The sequence below is a fragment of the Salvelinus namaycush genome, chromosome 3 (genome assembly GCF_016432855.1).
Source record: "Salvelinus namaycush isolate Seneca chromosome 3, SaNama_1.0, whole genome shotgun sequence".
Taxonomy (NCBI): Eukaryota; Metazoa; Chordata; class Actinopteri; order Salmoniformes; family Salmonidae; genus Salvelinus; species Salvelinus namaycush.
The window spans coordinates 19,218,988-19,242,827 of NC_052309.1; the positions used below are offsets into that span (position 1 = coordinate 19,218,988).

The 23,840-nt window shown below is 40.3% G+C and overlaps 2 protein-coding genes across 4 annotated transcripts in view; both read right to left on the bottom strand.

Moving 5' to 3' along the window:
- LOC120045059 (F-box/WD repeat-containing protein 11-like) overlaps positions 1-9,965 on the bottom strand; it is a 30,214-nt gene extending 20,249 nt beyond the window's left edge. The window contains exon 1 of the mRNA XM_038989898.1: positions 9,860-9,965. Coding sequence (XP_038845826.1) covers positions 9,860-9,898 — 39 coding nt within the window. The 5' untranslated portion in view covers positions 9,899-9,965. The remainder of the gene's footprint in view (positions 1-9,859) is intronic.
- A 2,699-nt stretch (positions 9,966-12,664) lies between these two features.
- On the bottom strand, positions 12,665-20,675 carry LOC120045061 (eukaryotic peptide chain release factor subunit 1-like). Of its 3 annotated transcripts, none has more exons than XM_038989899.1 (11): positions 20,548-20,675; positions 20,090-20,198; positions 17,366-17,541; positions 17,018-17,157; positions 16,594-16,732; positions 16,317-16,507; positions 16,059-16,188; positions 15,731-15,913; positions 15,550-15,614; positions 15,171-15,318; positions 12,665-14,290 (listed from the first exon to the last, which is right to left on the bottom strand). In XM_038989899.1, the coding sequence occupies exons 2-11, from the start codon at positions 20,173-20,175 to the stop codon at positions 14,208-14,210; spliced, it is 1,341 nt and encodes a 446-aa protein (XP_038845827.1). In that variant the 5' UTR covers positions 20,176-20,198; positions 20,548-20,675; the 3' UTR covers positions 12,665-14,207. The 3 variants fall into 3 exon arrangements, with proteins under 3 accessions (XP_038845827.1, XP_038845829.1, XP_038845828.1); XM_038989901.1 differs by having other exon boundaries at positions 20,539-20,675; XM_038989900.1 differs by lacking the exon at positions 20,548-20,675 and having other exon boundaries at positions 20,090-20,510.
- Positions 20,676-23,840: the final 3,165 nt, after the last annotated feature.

Genomic DNA, 23,840 nt, shown 5'->3' on the forward strand with positions numbered 1-23,840 from the left:
CTGGCTGGAACAAACACACCGATGGAGGTGCATAACCACTGTCAGTAGCTAGCTAGATTATAAGATACGTGGATGACAGCAATCTATGGATGGCTAAATCAAAAATATTATCTACAGGTAGCTAGCTAATATTAATGTCTGGCTAACCTAACATAGCAGGCCTAAAATAAACTAGCTAGCTGTTACAGAGAGGAAGAGGTGAAGCGAGAGAGATAACTGGGCCCAAAATCTGTCTTCTCCAGCAGGCGGCATATTACTTGCCCACCAAGTGAGAAGTTAAGGTAAAATTTGTTTTTGCATTCTGAAGTTGCTAACCAAGCAGGCTGCCCGCTAGTTATTTCCTCATGTTTTGATCTAATTCTAATTGTATTCATTCAACATTGCTATGCTAAACAAATCATTGTCATGTCGCTAGCTAGCAGAGATTCAATGATGAGACAAGAACTTCAATATATAATGATAGAATACATTTACAATAGGCCTACATAGGCAACAACTACTGTTAGCGAGTCAGAACTAACCAAGCTAGTTGGTGAGGTTAGTGACATTTCCATTGATGGCACAAAACTGGAAGAACTATCCATGGTACTGAAGCTGGTTGGTGACAGCCAGCACTTGCCTCTTCTTTGGCGCAGAATGGAATGTCCCACTTATACCATTGCCAGCTAAAAATGGTACTCCATCACGTTCCGATCTCCATGTTAGGGGCTGCCAATAACTATTAAGTGAGCTCTAACACCAACTCAGACATTATTTCCCTTGCCTCCAGGCCCGTATCGGATACATTTTGGATTCTGAAGTTGCGACCCAAGCTGGCTGGTCGTTAGTTATTCTCATATTTTGACCCAGTCATTAATTCTAAATCATTCTAATCGTATCCAATAGGCCTACACAGGATGCACTGTGCTGGTTAATTAATAAAATGGAATTCTGAGTGTTTATGGTTTCTTAGGGGTAGGGGGATGGCAGTAATGCAATATTTTTTCCAGGGCTAAAATGTAAACACGAAGAAACCAAACTCCTGCTTTATGTAAAATATTTTGTCCTATAGTTTGGAGAAAACAACACATGACTCTGGGGCAGTGGTTGAAACTCATAAAAGACCCAACCTCGTCAACTTACCCTCGCCTTATGCCCTTGGGGGAATCCCCATCATCTTGTAGGGCGGTCCAAATGATTAGCCAAGCAAGGGAAGTTTGCAACGTAAGCCCCTTAGCCCTCGTTTTTAGTAGAGTTTGCGAGTGTACAATTATGTTCACTCCGGGGCCTGAAATGGCCCATAATTCAATTCGCAACAATGGAACATCTGCTAAATATTTTTTTAAATAACATCAATGGAGAAGACAACATACAAGTGTTAGTAAAAGCTCATGTAAAAAAGGTTGCTACTAATGCACAAATACGTCTCGTAAAAGTAATGTTTGGTTAGCTTTCGGAAATTGTAGAAATAAAACATTTCTCTTCAGAAGTTCCAGCTAGGCAGACTAACGTTAGTTAGCTATCATACAGTAGGTGTATATTAATAATTATATAGTAAATAAGTAGACATGCAATCATAATTGACTGTAGCGCATAGAAAGCACCCACAAGCTACCAGTGGCTGAAAACACAATCATCGCGGGATGAACGAGTGACGAATTTCTGAGCAAGGGCGGTCCATTTAAAAATCATTCCTTGAGGGGGCTCAAGATGCCGGCATGAGAGGGTGTAACATTTCTAGCTGAGGAACAATTTTAGGCTTCTCTCAGTTGCAATTTTTTGTCTAGCCATACAATGTAGCTATTTGAATAATTTTGTAATTAATCAAACCATTGAAATATATTTGACGATTTCCAACAAACAAAATAGCTATCGAAAAGTTTCAGCATGTTTAGTTAAGTTAGCTAGCTAACGTCTTCATAGCTAGTATCATGGAATCAGGGCATGACCAAACTGTTGCTGGGATAATGGATGTTGAAACTTCCAAGGAGAAAAGAGACATTGCTGAAACTCACTCATATGCTTGCAGTGTAAAAAAGGGGGGTGAGTGTGATTCATACCCGAATACCCCAACCAAGGAGCAACTTCCAAAGAAGCTGAGAAGTGAACCATCACTGAGCCAGCTACAGGACAACATCGTCCGCGTCCTCAGGGCAAAAATCAAAGATCATGGATTTGGTGAAAAAGAAGACTATCAGCATCGTTAACCTGAAGAAAGCGATTGATTTCAATGCTGAGGAAGTAAAAACTCTGAAGCAGCAGAACACAACATTGAAAATTCAGGTTGCAAATCAGGAGCAGAAACTCACTGAAATGGAGTCAAAGGTAAACGGGAATGACCGGTATGGTCGAAGACGGAATCGTCGAATTTATGGAATAGCCGAAAACTCTGACAAGAACATCAAAGCAAGAGTGAAGGACATTTGCTGGGCAATAGTCCTGGAGGGGGCAAAACGTTGTTGCAGGTTCTCTGGATGTAGTGCACCGCCTGGATAGGCTAAAAGATAGGGAAAACAACCAGCCACCAAGACCAGTGATCATGAGATTCATCTCCAGGACAGCGAGGAATCCGACACGGAAAAGTGCAAAGGAAAATTACTATTTAAAGAACAACAAGCTGAGGTTCAAGGAGGATCTGACAGCATTTGACAAAGAAACTCGGAATCGTCTGTGGCCGATGATTGAGAGAACAAGGAAGGAGGGGAAAAGTGCTTACTTGCGGGAGCCAAGGATTTTGTTAATGGAAGGGAAATTCACGCTGACGCCTAGCTTGTTGACTGCTGGATTTATCAAGTGAGTTGTGCAGGACTGAGTATTATTTGCATCTGATAAAACTTTATATTTCTTGAGGAAGAGCATTGTTCGTGTGAGCCAAGTGTTTTTTTTATGGCAGAGTTTTTTTAAGTGTCACACCGACACTTAATGTTAGCTTGATGGCTATTCGTTTCACCAATCAATGGCACAACGTTATTTGCAATTGTATGGAAATATGTATATCTACAGTTGAAATCGGAAGTTTACATACACTCAGGTTGGAGACATTAAAACTCGTTTTTATACCACTCCACACATTTCTTGTTAACAAACTATAGTTTTGGCAAGTCGGTTAAGAGATCTAATTTGTGCATCACACAACTATGTTTTTCAACAATTGTTTACAGACAGATTATTTCACGTATAATTCACTGTATCACAAATCCAGTGGGTCAGAAGTTTACATACACTAAGTTGATTGTGCCTTTAAACAGCTTGGAAAATTCCAGAAAATGATGTGATGGCTTTAGAAGCTTCTGATAGGCTAATTGACATCATTTGAGTCTATTGGATGTATTTCAAGGCCTACCTTCAAACGCAGTGCCTCTTTGCTGGACATCATGGGAAAATCAAAAGAAATCAGCAAAGACCTCAGGAAAAAATTGTAGGCCTACACAAATCAGGTTCATCCGTGGGAGCAATTTCCAAACGCCTGAAGGTTCATCTGTACAAACAATAGTACACAAGTATAAACACCATGAGACAACGCAGCCGTCATACCGCTCAGGAAGGAGACGCGTTCTGTCTCCAAAAGATGAACGTACATGTGTGAGAAGTGCAAATCAATCCCAGAACAGCAGCAAAGGACCTTGTGAAGATGCTGGAGGAAACAGGTACAAAAGTATCTATATCCACAGTAAAACGAGTTCTATATCGACATAACCTGAAAGGCAGCTCAACAAGGAAGCCACTGCTCCAAAATTGCCATAAAAAAGCCAAACTACGGTTTGCAACTGCACATGGGGACAAAGATCATACTTTTTGGAGAAATGTCCGCTGGTCTGATGAAACTAAAATAGAACTGTTTGGCCATAATGACCATCATTATGTTTGGAGGAAAAAGGGGGAGGCTTGCAAGCCGAAGAACACAATCCCAACCGTGAAGCACGGTGATGGCGGCATCATGTTGTGGGGGTGCTTTGCTGCAGGAGGGACTGGTGCACTTCACAAAATAGATGGCATCATGAGGTAGGAAAATTATGTGGATATATTGAAGCAACATCTAGACATCAGTCAAGAAGTTAAAGCTTGGTCACAAATGGGCCTTGCAAATGGACAATGACCCCAAGCATACTTCCAAAGTTGTGGCAAAATGGCTTAAGGACAACACAGTCAAGGTTTTGGAGTGGCCATCACAAAGCCCTGACCTCAATCCCATTTAAAATTTGTGGGCAGAATTGAAAAAGCGAGTGCAAGCAAGGCGGCCTACAAACTTGCCTCAGTTACACCAGCTCTGTCAGGAGGAATGGGCCAAAATTCACCCAACTTATTGTGGGAAGCTTGTGTAAGGCTACCTGAAACATTTGACCCAAGTAAAACAATTTTAAAAGGCAATTCTATCAAATACTAATTGAGTGTATGCACACTTCTGACCCATTGGGAATGTGATGAAAGAAATAAAAGCTGAAATAAATCACTCTACTATTATTCTGACATTTCACATTCTTAAAATAAAGTGGTGATCCTAACTGACCTAAGACAGGAAATTTTTACTAGGATTAAATGTCAGGAATTGTGAAAAACTGAGTTTAAATGTATTTGGCTAAGGTGTATGTAAACTTCCGACTTCAACTGTATATATATATATATATATATAAAATGTAGGTCAACCACTTGCGTGGTGCAAAGGACTGTTTTTATTTGCAACTAGTAAGAACTTTTCTTTGTGAGAACCCGCTTCATGTGAACCTATACAAGTTTAATATTCTTCATATAGTCACTGTAATAGTAAATGTCCATTTCTGTTTTTTCTATTAATGCCAGGGGAATCCATAATATTTTGAAAAGGAAATTTTTATTTTTGTATTGTAAGGGTATGAGTGCCGACTTGTATTTCATTCAAGAAACTCATGCCTGTTCCACAGATACTGTGTTTTGGAAGTGTCAATGGGGGAATGATATTTGGTACTAATCGGTCTGCAGGTGTCGCTATTTTAAAAAGCAACTTTAAGGGTCATATATTGAGTCATGAAGCAGATAATGAGATGGATTATATTATTGGTGTCAACCACATTCAATTCATTGTTGTAAATATTTATGCTACCAATAACAAGTCAAGTAACTATTTTATTTAGAGACATTGAGAGGAAAATAAGTACAATTATGTCTAAATTTCCATTGGCCAAAGTAAAAAGGGTGGAGATTTTAATACAGTATTACATGATAATCTAGATAGATGGCCTCCTAAGGATAGCAATTCTGTTTGTGAGATAAGGAATATACGTCTACGGTTAGGTGTTCTAGATATTTGTAGATCTAAGAACCCAGATAAGACAATGTTTACATGGAGTACCAAAGATGTATCAATACAATTCCGTATTGATTTCTGGCTGATATCTGAAGATTTGGCTGACAAGGTTGATACAGACTCAATTGAACCATCGATTTTAACAGACCACAAAAGGATCTCAATAAAGATAAATATGCATGGATTGTAAACAAAAAAAAGTTTGTAAAGGTTACTGGAAAATGAATAAGACTTCTGGAGAATTAAGTATTTAAGAAGGATGTAGCAGGAATTCCTGATAAATAGTGGAATTGTGCCTGTGTTATGAATACGTTTAGAAGTTACTGTGGGCTAATGAAATTTGATATAAGGCTTTTGGCTATTTTAATGGGGAAAGAAATTGCTTGTGCCAAGAGAGAGAGAGAGAGAATATGACATCATAAAAGGGAATAATGGATTATACTAAAAAAACTGAACTAACTAATCAGGAATTACTGGAGCTATCATCATTGCAAATGCAGTTAGACTGTATCTACAAGGAAAAGGCCCGGGGAGCGTTTGTAAGACAAAGACAAAATTGGATGGAAGAGGGAGAAAAATACAAAATATTTATTTAATTTAGAAAAAAGGGCAGACAAAAAGACTTCCATATGTAAATTACTGATCAATAATACTCCCAATGAAAATCCAAAAGAAAGCTCTCAGCATGTTGCCCAGTTTTATCAGAATCTGGATACATCAGCCCAGTCAACTTCCAATACGGATATTTTCTTAGACAATATAGTGAACATTGCTAAGATAGATAATGATTTCAGGGATTTTTGTGAAGAGTTATCTGAAATTGAGATGAGACTGTATTAAAAGCCTTAAGGACAATAGGTCCCCTGGAAATGGTTTAATAAGCACGTTTTATAAAGCATTCAATGATAAATTGATCCCTTTCATTCTTGCTATGTTCCAAGAATCAATAGAAAAAAGGGAGTTACCGGCTTCCTTAAAGCAAGGTGTAATTACTTTGATTCCCAAACCTAATAAGGATAGTCTTTATATAGACAACTGGAGACCCATTAGTTGAATAATGGGAAACGATTTGCCCTTGTATTTGCTAATAGGTTGAAACAAGGCTTGCATCATAATTGATGAAGAACAATCTGGTTTTATGCATGGTTGACACATTAGTAATAACATCAGGTTGATCTTAGATATGATTGACTAAAATGACCTCATCCTTGATGATAGTTTTCTTATGTTTGTTGATTTTTATAAAGCTTTTTACACTGTAGAACATGAGTTTATGTTCAAAGCAATACGATTTTCGGGGGTTTGGTGACTTTTTTTTGAAAGCAGTCCAAACTTTATTTTGTCATTGTACTAGCTCTGTAAAATTAGCTCACGGGACATCCAAAATATGTAATATTGGGCGTGGTATTAGGCAGGGCTGCCCAATTAGTCAATTTGTATTGGTTACTCAAATTGTGGCTCTTCATATCAAGAAAGGGAATTTTCAAGGTGTTTCAGCACTTGGCAATGAATTTAAACTATATCAACTGGCTGATGATACCACCATATTTTGAGACAGGAATGAGGTTTCTAAAGCAGTTTCCTGTATTGAAGACTTTTCCTTAGTTTCGGGTTTGAAAATTGATATCAATAAGTCAGTCATATTTCCACTGAAGGATTGTGTTTTACAGGAAGTATATGGTATCCCAATTAAAGATAAGGTTACTTATCTTGGAATTGTTACATGCAAGGATGAAAAACAAAGGAGTGAATTAAACTTTAACCCCATTGAAAAAAAACTAAAAAGAAATTGAACCTCTGGTTACTGAGAGATGTTTCGTTATTCGGTTGGTTTTTATTGTCTAAAGCTGAAGGGTTATCCAGATCGGTTTATGTCTCGTTATCACTTGAATTATCCATTAAAATTGTAAAGGACTTAGATAAGATTCTTTATAATTTTATTTGGAGGAACAAACCTCTATCTACGGAAAGATATTATCACTAATACCCAAGAACAAGGTCTTGAGGTTTTAGATTTCAATACTCTAAATAATACTTTTAAAATAAATTGGATTCTGAAGTATATTAAGAACCAGAACAGTATTTGGAATGTCTTCCCTAAGTATTTATTTGACTCTGTTGGTGGCTTAGAATTTTTGCTTCAATGTCATTTTGATGTTGATAAAATCCCAGTAAAATTGGCCAAATTCCATAAGCAGGCAATTTTAGCTTGGATGTTAGCAGATAAACACAATTTTCTCCCTCACATATACTTTCTATGAAACAACAGAGATATACGATTTAAAAGTAAGTATTTTTTTCCGTAACTGGTTTGAGAAAAAATTATTTTGGTTGGTCAGTTACTGAATGAGGATGAATATCCACTCTCATATGGGGAATTTCTTGATAAGTTTAAAATTCCAAACCCCCCGAAAAAATATGCAATTGCTTTTGATGCGATTCCCAGGGGGGGGGGTTGTATATTTTTGAATTCCTCTGTGGTTGATGTAAGTAACATAGATTTACATAAAAATAAATGAATTGGCAATATTAACATCAAAGATAAATGTAGTAATATACAGATTAGGAATATTGTTTGTGATACTACAATTCCCTCAGCAAGATTATTTTGGTCAAATATCTATGGTGATATACAATTGGGGAAAGCATGGAAAATTGCTAACAAATATTGTATCAGTAACAAGGTAAAGGAAGTTTCATTTAAATTGATACATAGAATTTGTCCTGTGAAACATGTTTTGGAAAGATTCAAGCTGAATATTGACTATAAATGTGATTTCTGTGGAATGGAGAAGGATACAATTTTGCATTTGTTTTTTTTAATAGGACTGGTTGTACAAGTTAATGGTTTTGATATGATTATTTCAGAAATTCTGACATTGATAAAGATGTAGTATATTTAACTGAACTGCTAATAATATTAGGTAAATTTCATATTCACAAATGCAAATGGTCCAATTCAAAACCTAACTTTTTTCACTATATAAATTAATTTAAACAATATGGCACTACTTTAACTAAAATGAAAAACAAAAAGGCAAGTAAAACTTATTGTATTATTAATGAATATGATTTGTTTGTTTATGATTCCTGGCAATGTAAATATGTTGTATGTATGCTTGTTTGCATGCGAGTATTCATTTTATCTGTTGATATTTGTTAATACATTTTTTTTTTTTTTTTTTAATCATTCCTTCCTCCCTCTGCAAGTGTATACTCGTCAGACGTCATCAGAAGTCTCCACTTAATTTGAGGGCTGGGGGGATAGGGTGTCTTTTAAGTGCATGGACTGCAGCCTAGATTACAACATAGGGCTGTTTCCTAAAGAAGTTAAATCCACTTCCGCTTTGTTGCAGCGATACTAAATAGTATCACTATACTAAATAGTATTGAGATACTGGTGTCCAGGCCCTTCGAATTATTAGTTTCACCTTCATTCTTGGGCTAGCTTGCCTACTGCAGTGGGAGAGAACATGTATGTAAAATGATACATTGTTGTACAGGTCGTAGTGATAAACAGGTAGGTTGAGACAAACCCAACTGTTGCAAACCAAATAGTAGTATGGAAAAATATTGTGTAGACGCTTTTTTCCGGTGAAGATTATGAATTTCCTGCCTGTCCTGCGGGACAGTGGACATACCACGTCGTCGGCTGGTATGGCGGCGGAAGTTGTCCCACAAGCAACATCCACGATCCAAATAACCCTTTGTATCATTCTGAATAACAAACCCAGTTAGCCTTGCTAATTTTTGCCTGATAAGATTGTTATACGGACTTGCTACCTACCTACTCGTAAAATGTAGCTGTAACTCCGTCCGTTTGCTTCAACATAACGTAGTAGTGACTTAGTTAATTGACGTTCGCTTTACTGGTAGTTAACCAACGTTACTTCCTTCTGCGCAGCTTTAAAATGCCACTTATTCACAATGCCAGATACTGAACTCCAGTGCTCGGGTGGGGAGTGTCTGTTTAAACTAAGATTAGCAAGTAATACATTTCTGAGTAGGTATTTTACCTAACGAGACAAATCGTTAGTTAGGTGCTCAATAACCGGTACATTAATCTGAAGCCTAACTTTAGGTTTGATCTGATAACTTGTGCTGTGGTTAACGTTAACTTGTTTGAGCCAGACAAATGGCGCAGCGGAGACTCCGTGAGATCCAATCGCCTAGTTTACTTTCCTACATAACGAGTTAAACTGGTTAACTGTAACTAGGTAGCATCTGACGGGGCCACTTCACGGCCCTCTCTATTATTACTTGCCGACTCAATCTTCGTCATGTCGACCTTTAAATTACCATTCGGATGATAATCACTCGGTTCCCAGTCATTCCCAAAAACATTATGCTGTTAACTAGAATAATTAATCATAAGCCACTGGTTAATGTTAGATCACGGACATTGGGCCCTACCTCTGCTCGCTAGCCTAGGTAACTACTAGCTAACGCTAGTTAGCATCTATTTTGTCTGTCATCTCGACCCTCCGGTCGGTTCCAAATCCTTTCGATCGAAACCGCTCTCGGGTGATACTACCATATTACGTCCTCCGACACGTTCACATCAATATGAGGCAGCGAGTAATCCGATTCAAAACTCACCATCTGCTCCAACGTTTTGTCCTCCATCTCCGGCTCCATATTCTTGTTCCCCGAAACTCACTCGCTGCGAAAAATGGAAACCCAGCCCTGCCTCGGCCTGCAGCTGATATGACATCACAGAAGACAGGATTGGGGAGGGGTTCACTCAAGCATAGATGCACTTGGTTGGTCGAAACATTATAATGAAGGTGTTGTTGTCATGTGCTATTTCGTGGTTGGCTCTTTTCTGCTGCTAAACCATAGATGTTGTGTGCTTGTTCGAGGGTCTACCTGAGCATGGTGCTGCGCAGATTGTGTGATCTATAAATGACTTCCACTTCGAAAAGACTAGTTACAACAATCCTTCATGATGTAAAGAGTAGCGAATCTATACTGTGCCTGGGATTGGGGAGATGATTGATCATTAAATAAATACAAATTGGCTTAACTCTTTATAGCTATAGTAGTATAATGATGCATTCTACTTACCAATTATTATGTTGGCAAGGGCTGGACATTGATTAATATAACACATTTCCCTTTTAGCAGTGAAGAGAATAGTGTATTATTCAAAGGTCAGTGATGTACCAATACACTGAACAATTTCTATTGAAAACAATGCAAAAGGCAATATTTACTTGGTGTGTACTGAATAAGCTCTGAATTAAACAGCACACCCCTGAAGTAAACACAAGAAAGGGCTAGAGGTGTCACTACTCAATTTGGCCAATGTTCTGAAAGAGCTGCAAAATCTGGACCCCTACAAATCAGCCGGGCTAGACAATCTGGACCCTCTCTTTCTAAAATTATCCGCCACAATTGTTGCAACCCCTATTACTAGCCTGTTCAACCCCTCTTTCGTATCATCTGAGATCCCCAAAGAAGGGGAACTGCTGCGGTCATCCCCCTCTTCAAAGGGGGAGACAATCTAGACCCAAACTGTTACAGACCTATATCCATCCTACCCTGCCTTTCTAAGGATTTCGAAAGCCAAGTTAACAAACTGATCACCGACCATTTCGAATCCCACCGTACCTTCTCCGCTATGCAATCTGGTTTCCGAGCTGGTCATGGGTGCACCTCAGCCACGCTCAATGTCCTAAACGATATCATAACCGCCATCGATAAGAGACAATACTGTGCAGCTGTATTCATCGACCTGGCCAAGGCTTTCGACTCTGTCAATCACCACATTCTTATCGGCAGACTCGACAGCCTTGGTTTCTCAAATGACTACCTCGCCTGCTTCACCAACTACTTCTCAAATAGAGTTCAGTGTGTCAAATCGGAGGGCCTGTTGTCCGGACCTCTGGCAGTCTCTTTATGGAGGTGCCACAGGGTTCAATTCTCGGGCCGACTCTTTTCTCTGTATACATCAATGATGTCGCTCTTGCTGCTGATGATTCTCTGATCCACCTCTACGCAGACGACACCATTCTGTATACTTCTGGCCATTATTTTGGACACTGTGTTAAATAACCTCCAGACAAGCTTCAATGCCATACAAAACTCTTTCCGTGGCCTCCAACTGCTCCTAAATGCAAGTAAAAACGTAATGCATGCTCTTTAACCGATCGCTGCCCGCACCTGCCCGCCCGACCAGCATCACTACTCTGGACAGTTCTGACTTAGAATAATGTGGACAACTACAAATACCTAGGTGTCTGGTTAGATTGTAAACTCTCCTTCCAGACTAACATTAAGCATCTCCAATCCAAAATTAAATCTAGAATCGACTTCCTATTTCGCAACAAAGCATCCTTCACTCATGCTGCCAAACATACCCTCGTAAAACTATCCTACCGATCCTTGACCTCGGCGATGTAATTTACAAAATAGCATCCAACACTCTACTCAGCAAATTGGATGCAGTCTATCAGTGCTATCCGTTTTGTCACCAAAGCCCCATATACTACCCACCACTGCGACTTGTATGCTCTCGTTGGCTGGCCCTCGCTTCATATTCATCGCCAAACCCACTGGCTCCAGGTCATCTAAGTCTTTGCTAAGTAAAGCCCCACCTTCTCTCAGCTCACTGGTCACCATAGCAGCACCCACCCATAGCACACGCTCCAGTAGGTGTCACTGGTCACCCCCAAAGCCAATTCCTCCTGGAACGAATTGCAAAAATCACTGACGCTTGAGACTCATATCTCCGTCACTAACTTTAAGCACCAGCTGTCAGAGCAGCTCACAGATCACTGCACCTGTACATAACCCATCTGTAAATAGCCAATCCAACTACCTCATCCCGATACTGTTTTTTTTCTTCTCCTTTGCACCCCATTATCTCTACTTGCACATTAATCTTCTGCACATCAATCACTCCAGTGTTTAATTGCTAAATTGTCATTATTTCCCCACTATGGCCTATTTATTGCCTTACCTCCCTTATCTTACCTCATTTGCACACACTGTATATATAGTGTTATTGACTGTATGTTTGTTTATTCCATGTGTAACTGTGTTATTTGTGTCGCACTGCTTTGCTTTATCTTGGCCAGGTCACAGTTGTAAAGGAGAATTGTTCTCAACTGGCCTACCTGGTTAAATAAAGGTGGGGGAAAAAATATAGACCCTGGTTCGATTCCAGGTTGTATCACAACTGGCCATGATTGGGAGTCGCATAAGGCAGCGGACAATAGGCCCAGCGTCATCTGGGTTAGGGTTTGTCCAGGGTAAGCAGTCATTGTAAGAATTTGTTCTTAACTGACTTGTCTAAAATAAAGGTTAAAAAAAGGTAATATACAGAAATAGCTCCCACAATCTTAATTTTCTGAAAATATAGGACATCCACTGGGACAACCAAAAGTCTTGACACCAGACTTGCAAACAATGAGGACATTTAATACATCTCATACAAAATGGTGACAGATGAATAGATGAAATCTAGAAAATGTCATAATATGGGCTTGATGTTGCAAAGTAGACATCACATTCATAACTAGATAAAACTGCTCACTGTGCCCCAAAAGGAACTATGGAGAACCATCACAACACACCATTCTTACGTGCCAGATTCAGACAATAGTCAAGGTACTCAAAGCTTTTTTTCTTTTTATATAGCTCACATTCAGGCTGACAATTTCTTTTTTTAGACCATGCAAGCCACAAAGACCCCCAAATAAACATCCAGTGCCTCTGACCAAAATGTTCTGTGACTTAACTTTTTTTGGTAGGAAGAAACAGAGCTAGGCAGGAGTCTTCCAACCCAACAGTATGCAACAGTAGGGGAAAGATGAGACAGTGTTCAGATGTAAGAGGGGCTGCACTCAACTTTTGTATTGGCAGTATCCACATTCAAATTAGGATAGCCAATCAACAAAACTCAGACAATTAGAGCCAGTACAGTTCACATCCAGTACAATCATACTCAAAATAATAAAACTGGACAGGTTTCAATTTGTCGATAGTACTAGAGGATTACTCATACCAGTAATATGCCTGGAAGTCAAGCCACACACACAACACTGCCTGACAACAACCACACTAGCTCTCAGATTGGTCAGTTTCTGTCACTGTGCAATTCAGACAATCAATCACAGTTAACATTGGACACAGATGCCTCTGGGGAACATGAAAGTATGCATGGTGCACAGCACTGAGGGCATGGTTCATTATACTGAATGAGACAGATTGGTGAGGGTGTGTAGTGTACAAGGCAATATAAAAACAGACGCTGTAGCTGTACAATTCTAAATCTCAGCTCTGGGAAGTCTGTATGAGTAATAAAGGACACAGGTCCTCGAAATGAAAACAGGTACAAGAGAACAGTATAGGCTCAGAGTACAGCACCTGTAACAGTGGATCAATTACCAGAGGGGAAAATGGGACAAAACAAAGCAGGTACTGAATTAAAGATAGGAGGCAGGATATGGAAGTCAAGCAGTTCCAATTGAATTATTTTTTTCCCTGCCCACTACATACATTTTATTTAAAAAAGGAAAACTAAATAATCAGAATCTCATAAAACACAACAGCAGCAAGTACCAGTAAAAAAAAGACAAAAAGATAGATAAGGAAATTGAGTTGGTAAGAAGAAAGTAGGGAGTGATGAGAAAAACAGGTTTCTATCAGTGTGGCCTAGAGCAGGCCAAGCAGGCAGGAGGAGCATGGCCTTGCTGTCAGTCACTTTGAATCCGTCATTAAGTGGAGACAAACAAACCAAGATAAGCTCCCTCCAAACAGGAGATGGAGTCACTGCTTCAAGCCAGGGATCCATTGATATACGGTATCACGTCTATCTCTTTTGTTTGAAGGTCTAGGTCTCTCTCCTGACGACTTGCTTTCCCTCCACCAGTCTCGGTCAAATCAGGGAAAGCCTTCCAATTGATGAATAATTTTTTCCCCTCGCGTCAGTCTCAACTACCTAGTAGTCATCCAAATCAAATAACTCATCGTCTTCTCCTTGGTACTCTATGGCCTGGAAATCCACCCTGTACCGCAAGATCCCTGTAAAAATTAAATTAAAAAGGAAGTCAGTCTTACAATAAAAATAAACAAACATGTAAAGTCCCTTGTTTATTGAGCTAAAATAAAAGATCCCAGAAATCCATACGCACAAAAAGCTTATTTCTCTCTAATGTTGTGCACAAATTTGTTTACACCCCTGTTAGTGATAATTTCTTCTTTGCCAAAATAATCCAGCCACCTGACAGGTGTGGCATATCAAGAAGCTGATTAAACAGCATGATCATTACACAGATGCACCTTGTGCTAGGGACACTAAAAGGCCACTAAAATGTGCAGTTTTGTTCCACAACACAATGCCAGATGTCTCAAGTTGAGGGAGCGTACAATTGGCATGCGGAATGCAGGAATGTCCACCGGAACGGTTGCCAGAGAATTGAATGTTCATTTCTTTACCATAAGCCACCTCCGTAGTTTTAGAGAATTTGGCAGTACGTCCAACAGGCCTCACAACCGCAGTCCACGTGTATGGTATCGTGTGGGCGAGTGATTTGCTGATGTCAACATTGTAAACAGAGTGCCCCATGGTGGGGTTATGGTATGGGCAAGCATAAGCTACAGACAACAAAAACAATTGCATTTTGAGAGGCCCATTTTTAAGGTATCTGTATTACCAGTCATGTGAAATCCATGATTAGGGCCTAATGTATTCATTTAAATTGACTGATTTCCTTATATGAACTGTAACTCAGTAAAATCTTTGAAACTGTTGCATTTATATTTTTGTTCAGTATAATTGCTCTGCAGAGGTGCATTACACTGCCAATCTACACTGACATTTTTATTCATTTGCATGAACCCAGAATAAACCCACCCAAAATAGTAAAAGCATTTAGTTATGAATGTATACTTAAACCCTTACCACCAATCCCACCAAAGCCTTTGACAAACTGGGATCCTTCTTGGCTCTTGTCAGTGACAATCTCCAGACAGGCTCCAAACTTCTTATAGCTGTTGGCAAACCATTCAAGTAATGGCAAGCTCTCGATCAGCTCATGGTCCTGACCAGTCTGTAGAAATAAACCCACAATCAAAAAGTTGAACAGGAAAAATTGGAGATCCTTTTGTGATGAGAATTCTCCATGTAAAAGTGGTGGATGCGAACACAGGAATTAGATGTAATTTCTTTTCAATTTTGCTTACATCACATTTTACAAGGTCCTCTAGAAAATCTGGGACCACAACAGAAATTCCTTCATACACTTGTGTTGGTTATGGAAAGAGAATGACTCCTCACTGACCTCTTTGTCTGTGAAGTGAGACTTGTCTTTCTCCTGCTCTGGCGTCAAATACAACGTCTTCTCATCTGGATCAGTAGAAGGGGTTGAACAGAACAGAAAGGGGCAAGAAATAAAAACATGTTAAGACAAGAATCCCTCAACTGGATGCATTTTGTAGTGCGTGTCGAGCACATTTACATACCGGTACCCTTCTCCGCCATAGCAAGTCCCTCTGCTCCGTGGCAACGTAGGATGTATCTCATGGTATCCAGGTTCTCATAAACAATCAGGATCTCAACAGCACCCATTTCCATGGCTTTCAGTGTGTCTTCCACCCCAAAGCAGTACTTCCCCGTATCCTGGCTGATCTCATCAAAGTATCGTCCTGGGAGAAAAGGTCCTCTATATTATCAATATGACAACAGGATGGATCATGTCTATGCCAGAGAGACACTCAAGCACTCATGACAGATATCAGAGTAGACATTCATGCAAATTAACAACAGATCAGCTGTACTGAATACAAGTACCTATTAGTTTCTTCTCCTGGATGAATTTGACATTGGTAAGCACTTCTGCAGACAGTTCAATGGCCTGGTTGAACCCATTCTCCCCACCATATGATATATCAACCAGCTTCAGGATCTTAGCTTGAAGCCTCTGAATGGACACAAGTCAGACATTCATCAGTCAACAAACAGATCACATATCAGCCATATAAATGCTACAATGGCAATGCTGACAATGGCACCAGAAAGACCTGGAATGGTGGGTCTGGAGTTACTGACCGGGTCAAACATGTCTGACTGGCTGAGCTCCGTCTTGAAGTCAGCTGAACCAGCTAAGACCATGCCTGCTACATTGACCTTGTCGTTGCACAAAAAAAGCGTGGCTGCCGTCTCTGCCACCTTCCGCACATAGTTATGTCTCTTTTCCATCCTCAAACGAGCAAAACGCAAGGCAGACTGTCCTCCTCTGCCTGAAAGAGAACTGTTTGTTATACATGGTTGTGTGGGGACAGGCTGTAATTGTGTTCATGAGTGTATGTGAATGTAGGGCTTTTACCGTGCTTCTTGGGTAGGTCCACTGTGAACTTGTGCAGCACCTCCCTGGTGTTGCCCTGTAGGGTTCCGAAGAGGGCGCCACTTCCATCAATCACAATGAAACCAAACTTGCTGTCATCTGAGAGCAATGCTGTAAGAGCCTGGGAGAGAGACGGAAGATGCATGTAATATCATTTTTTAAATCTAATTAGAAAGGTGGTCAATATTTTGACTGTTTTGGCTATACCTAACTTCACGCTACACACACACAAAGCCAAGTTTCTTCACCAAAACAAGCAACACAATCTTGATACCGTCAGAAGTGTTGTTTCGATAGTGCAATGCAATCCAAATGCAATACTCCGTATTTCCCAGTCAAATAGGCCAATGAGAAATATATAGTGCGGTGGGAAAATAATGGACAGAGGGGTGTTGAACAACCTTACCTCTGTGTGGAACTTGTTGTCACAGAGATACAGAGAAGTGTTGATGGGTTTAAAAGGCTCAAAGTCGATATTGACTTTTTTCTCTTTGCCCTCATCAGTCACAATGGTGCCACAGTACACAACCAAGCCGTTGGGAGGCACTGCAGGGTAAAAAAATAAGTTGGAGCTCAGAGATGAAATCAAATGTATTGGTCACATACACGTGTTTAGCAGATGTTATTGCGGGTGTAGCGAAATGCTTGTATTCTAGACCATTAGAATGAATGGAGAAATGGCCATAACCCAGCCAGGACCACCCCAAATTACTTCATACAGGAGAGATAGTAGTTACAACCTGACTTCACACACCTTTATGGTAGAGTTTGAGTCTCTGCTGTACAGAGGTGATGGCTCCAAGCACAGAGAGCCTGTTGACTCTGCTTTTAATGTTGGATGCAGTGCCAAACTCATCAGCCAACATCTTGGCCACTCTGGAGATCTGGTCCTTTGGCGGGATGATCAGGGATATCATACTCGTGCCATTCCTGAGAGGAGATCAATTGCATTAAACCCACTTTTAAAAACAAGGCATATTCTAACACTTCCTTTGAGTTGTAACATAAGCTGCAAAGTAACTCAGGCAAAATGATGTCTGCAAGCTATTTATTTAAACTTTTACAACTTTGTATAAACAGGGAACATGGGTCTCCCGAGTGGCGCAGCGGTCTAACGCACTGGTTTGCAGTGCTTGAGGCGTCACTACAGATTAGAGTTCGATCCCGGGCTGTGTTACAGCCGGCCGCGACCAGTAGACCCATGAGGCGGCGCACAATTGGCCCAGCGCTGTCCGGGTTAGGGGAGGGTTTGGCTGGCCGGGATGTCCTTGTCCCATCGAGCTCTAGCATGCATGCTGACACGGTCACCTGTTGTACGGCGTTTCCTTGAACACATTGGTGTGGCTGGCTTCCGGGTTAAGCGAGCACGGAGTCAAGAATCAGTGCGGCTTGGCAGAGTCGTGTTTCGGAGGACGCATGGCTCTCTACCTTCGCCTCTCCCGAGTTCGTTCGGGAGTTGCAGCGATGGGAAAAGACTAACTACCAATTGGATTTCACAAAAAAGTACACACAAAAACAATATATAAATATATTTTCAAAAAGGAACCACAGGTTGTCTTGCTTAACCTGCCTTTCATGTAGAGTCCTGTTTAGCAAAGCATGTCCTTTTCATACAAGTATAGCATCAAACGGACTGCTCTAAAGCAAGTTCTTAAGACCGGTTTTCAGTTGAGGAAATTACTAAAGTAGGTGAAGGTCACACCATGGCTAGCATCTACATTAAAAAAAAATTTTTTTTACAGGCTTACAAATGTAACAGAGTTGGTAACAGAGTTACAAATGTTCTCAACACAAGAATGTGAGCAGTTTTAATATATTAGGTTTCTGCAAATGCTTTTAAAATCAGGTAGTTCTACACAAGGTGAACTCAACACAAGATAATTAACATCAATCAGATCAAGCTTGCAGGGAACATATCTGAGCCCAGCAGCGATTTTCCTCCTCGTCATATCTCCCACGCGTATGTACAGCCATGCACGCGTATGTACAGCCATGCACGCGTATGTACAGACATGCACGCGTATGTACAGACATGCACGCGTATGTACAGACATGCACGCGTATGTACAGACATGCACGCGTGTGCGCGTCCAGACTGACTTAATTACCAACCAGAGATTTTTTGCATGACCGATATTTGAACAATTACTTGTTAGTACTGTATTAAAGCACTAACACATACCTACAAAAACATACATAGCATTAAGACTTGGCCCTGATTGTAAAAAAAATACGGACATTTTTATAGTGAGAGTGTGACCTTGCCCAAGTAGTATTTCCACGTTTTTTGGGTTTTGACCACCATGTTGACATTACAAACTTGTTGCTGTACCTAGTCAAGAGGGTGAAGGTCACAGTAGTTTGTGCACTGAGTAAACTCATTAAACAACTTGACCCACTGGGCTATACAGAAACCACAGGTCATGACTTGCTTAACCTGCCCTAGATGTAGATATATCCTGTTTTTCCAAGCAAGCCAGGCATGTCCTTTTTATTCAACTATAGCATCAAACCCGACCGCTCTAAGGCAAGCTCTTATGGCAGGTTCAGATGAGGACATTACTACAGGCCTAATGGGAGCGTGACCTTCCCAGTCTTCATACTTCCACATTTTTGTTTTGCCCACCATGTTGACAATACAAACTTGTTGCTGTTCCTAGTCAAGGGGGTGAAGGTCACATTATTCTGTACAATGACTGAGTTCATTAAACAATTTGACCCACTGGACTATATAGATAACCACCCAGGGCGAAAGAGTGCTCATGCACAGGTCAGGTGTGGAATTTAGCTAAGCGAAGTTCCCGAGTTGGATGCAGGGTCAAGCAGGTCAAAGTTATGCTTAGGAATTGCTTGACCCTTTGCTCTAAATTAAACTACATTGTCAGCTACTCTGGCTGGGTGACAGGTCTATTGCCAGCTAATAAAGGCCTATTTATGTGACACTGACTGGTAAAGACTTGGTCAGCAAAAACCTGCCTGAAATTACGTCACATTTTACTTTAAAGCAGCAAAATTGCCCACTGTCACTCATTTTTTTAATGTAAAGACTAGCTAGATAGCGTTGGCCATCAGCTATGACATTGTTAAAATCAAAACAAAGTGTAGATTCAGATTGTATTATCAGCTAGCTAACTGTGAATGTCAGATACCCCTAGTACGCATTGCCAGCTTGGTAGCTGAAGGTAAATTAGTCATTCTAGTTACACAACTAATAGCAAGCTAGCTAACGTTACGTAACGTAACGTAGATCAACGCCAAGTTATCTAGCTGGTTAGCTAACTAGCTAGTTATGCGTTGAACTAAATACTAAAACTATTAACGTCATTTGCTAGCTAGATAACGTTAATTTGTATGGGCCTTGTACTAGCTTCTACATAGGTAGTAGCTAGTTAGCTACTAAGTTAGCCCCTTGTTTAGTGGTTCAATGAGACGAATCAAGTCACTGACAACCCCATGCACTTGTCATGTCCACACGTACCCCCGAGCAGCTTCCAGACTTTTGATCAATTTCTTTATCTTCCATATCTCCACGTTCCTATCCGCTGCGTTGGGGTCGTCCGCCATTTCTTCCGTTGTCTATTCTGGACCTGGAAGGGTAGTAGTAGTAGCAGCAGCATTAAAAGATGGACTGCGATAACGAGTACACACGGGCGACTTGTGGTAAGGCTCAAGACAAATATAGCAACATTTTTAAAAATCTAACTATTTCCACAACTGCAAGGACGATAATATTGGTCACATTGATCTAGTCAGCAACCGGGTGATGTGTCTGTCTCGGTTGGAAAATGTCCTGGCTTTAAAATCCTACTCAGGCCCTAGAGTCCACCTGCTCAAGTATTGCTGAATAATGTCAAAGTTATTAGAAAGATAATGATGCATATGGACCAAACACCAAATCCCCAAAATGACCACTCAAAAACACGCAACTGTACTTGCCCCAAAGCGCCGTTCTGTCTGCACTTTATCTCTCAAATGACAGCTATTTAGTAGTTGTCGTCAGCCCTGACGTTGTTGAGTAGTAGCTCTACTCAAGCCGGTTTGTTCTTGCTAGTACGCATGGTGCGATGGGCCCTCATGTCATGTTGGGGAGGCGGTTGGAATAATTCCGGTTGGGGATCACTTCCTGGAAACGCCATAGTTACGGTTGATTTGGAGATTTTTCATTGGGCTAAACAGTGGGTGGGTGGAGCAGAGAAAAAATAAGTACCAATACCAATGGTTACCACAACCACAAAGTCAAATTGGCAAAATGGTAAAGATTTATGAAAACAAAAATGTGCTTTTTGGGCTTAATTTAAGTTTAGGGTTAGGCATAAGGTTCGTAGTGTGGTTAAAGTTAGGGTTGAGGTCAGGTTTAGGTTTAAAACCCAATGTTAAGAAGAGTAATCAATGCGCTAGTTTGCGTGGTAAGGCTGAAGCAACCGACTCAGAGCTGGCACCACAGGTTCAAAAGTGATTGTGCAAAATTCATACGTCTTTTCAGGGGGCTGGAGTTTTTCCTGTTCTCTTGACCTGGTAAGGTAAAACTCTGTGTTCTATTCATAGGCTATGACAGGGTCCAATGTTAACTGTTTTTCTCACTGTCCCAATCACAATTTCTACTGGACTTGACATGTTGTAGTTTTTAAATGCATTGGGATCATGAAGGGCCTATAGAGAGCAATAGTAATGGCGTCTTTTTGTAGACACTAAATCCACAAAGGCTTGTTGGCCAAGGCCTATGTGGAAATGAATGGAGATTTTGTAGGGTTTTTGGATAATAGCCGAAAAATAAGGTCTGTGGTAAACACAAGCTTAGGAGATTTGATACGTTTTGATCTATGAGATCATCTTCATCAGCTAAGGTCACTTATGTGAATTTTGAAGCATTTATGTAATCAAATAAAACACTAAAGGCTTTACCACAGGAGGTTGGGGGCACCTTAATTGGGAAGGACAGGCTCGTGGTAATGGCTGGAAATGGAGTGGAATTAGTGGAATGGTATCAAACAAATGGTTTCTATGTGTTTGATGCCATTCGATTTGCACCTTACCAGCCATTATTATGAGCCATCCTCCTTTAAACAGCCTCCACTGAGATTTACAATTCTTAAAGGTCATATTTGCTGACTGATATTATCTCATAGAATTAAACGTATAAGATCTCCTAAGCCTGTCTTTCGGCGTTAATGCCAAAACCTATTCTTTCCTCATACATTTTCCCTATAGGAATGGCTGAACGAACCAGAGGTAACTAATTTCCATTTTTTAGGACTACAAGCTGTCAAGCTCTACGTTGGCATCCTTTCTCTCTATATGCAGTTATTAATAGGCTATATTTGGTTATGATATGTATTAGCTGTTTAATGTAATTTAGCCATGCATCTATGTTTTGAAAAATTGCATTAGTTGCATTCAGTTTTGTTTCTGAAGTATGTCATTTTGAGAATAATAGGACGCTGCCCCTTTAAGACAACTGCGATCCAAGGTTGCCACAGGTTTCCATTAGATAGCACACCCACGAAGTCAAAATTGTCTATATCGTCAAAATGTATGAAAACAATTTAAGGTTAGGATTAGGCATAAGGTTAGTAGTGTGGTTAGGTTAAAGTACAATTTTAATAAGCTACATTTAATAAATGGGCGTATTTTATAACTTTGTGGCTGTGGTTACTTACGACCCTACAGTAGACTAGCCAAGGTTAATGTGTATTTCTTATTAGCTTTTTTTTCAGACTGTCGACAGTCAGTGGCGACTAGTCATTCAGGGCAGGTGCGGCAGAGCCCCACCTGTTTTGATCCCCACCTATTTAGCAAAACATTTAATAAAACAATTTATATATACAGTACCAGTCAAAAGTTTGGGCACACCTAATCATTCAAGGGTTTTTCTTTATTTGTACTATTTTCTACATTGTAGAATAATAGTGAAGACATCAAAACTATGAAATAACACATATGGAATCATGTAGTAACCAAAAAAGTGTTAAACAAATCAAAATATATTTTATATTTGAGATTCTTCCACGTAGCCACCCTTTGCCTTGATGACAGCTTTGCACACTCTTGGTATTCTCTCAACCAGCTTCACCTGGAATGCTTTTCCAACAGTCATGAAGGAGTTCCCACATATGCTGAGCACTTGTTGGCTGCTTTTCCTTCACTCTGCGGTCCAACTCATCCCAAACCATCTCAATTGGATTGAGGTCAGGGGATTGTGGAGGCCAGGTCATCTGATGCAGCACTCCATCACTCCTTCTTGGTCAAATAGCCCTTACACAGCCAGGAGGTGTGTTGGGTCATTGTCCTGTTGAAAAACAAATGTTAGTCCCACTAAGCGCAAACCAGATGGGATGGCGTATTGCTGCAGAATGGTGTCGTTGCCATGCTGGTTAAGTGTACCTTGAATTCTAAATAAATCACTGACAGTGTCACCAGAAAAGCACCCCCACACCATCACACCTCCTCCTGCATGCTTCACGGTGGGAACCACACTCCGGAGATCATCCGTTCATCTACTCTGTGTTTCACAAAGACACGGCGGCTGGAACCAAAAATCTCACATTTGGACTCATCAGACCAAAGGACAGATTTCCACCGGTCTAATGTCCATTGCTCGTGTTTCTTGGCCCAAGCAAGTATCTTCTTCTTATCGGTGTCCTTTAATAGTGGTTTCTTTGCAGCAATTCGACAATGAAGGCCTGATTTACACAGTCTCCTCTGAACAGTTGATGTTGAGATGTGTCTGTTACTAACTCTGTGAAGCATTTATTTGGCCTGCAATTTCTGAGTCTGGTAACTCTAATGAACTTATCCTCTGCAGCAGAGGTAACTCTGGGTCTTCCTTTCCTGTGGTGGTCCTCATGACAGCCAGTTTCATCATAGCGCTTGATGGTTTTTGGGACTGCACTTGAAGAAACTGTCAAAGAAATTTTCCGCATTGACTGACCTTCTTGTCTTAAAGTAATGACTGTTTCTCTTTGCTAATTTGAGCTGTTCTTGCCATAATATGGACTTAGCCCTATTTGGTAAAATACCATCTTCTGTATGCCACCCCTACCTTGTCACAACACAACTGATTGGCTGAAACACATAAAGATGGAAAGAAATTCCACAAATTAACTTTTAACAAGGCACACCTGTTAATTGAAATGCATTCCACCTCATGAAGCTGGTTGAGAGAATGCTAAGAGTGTGCAAAGCTGTCATCAAGGCAAAGGGTGGCTACTTTGAAGAATATAAAATATATT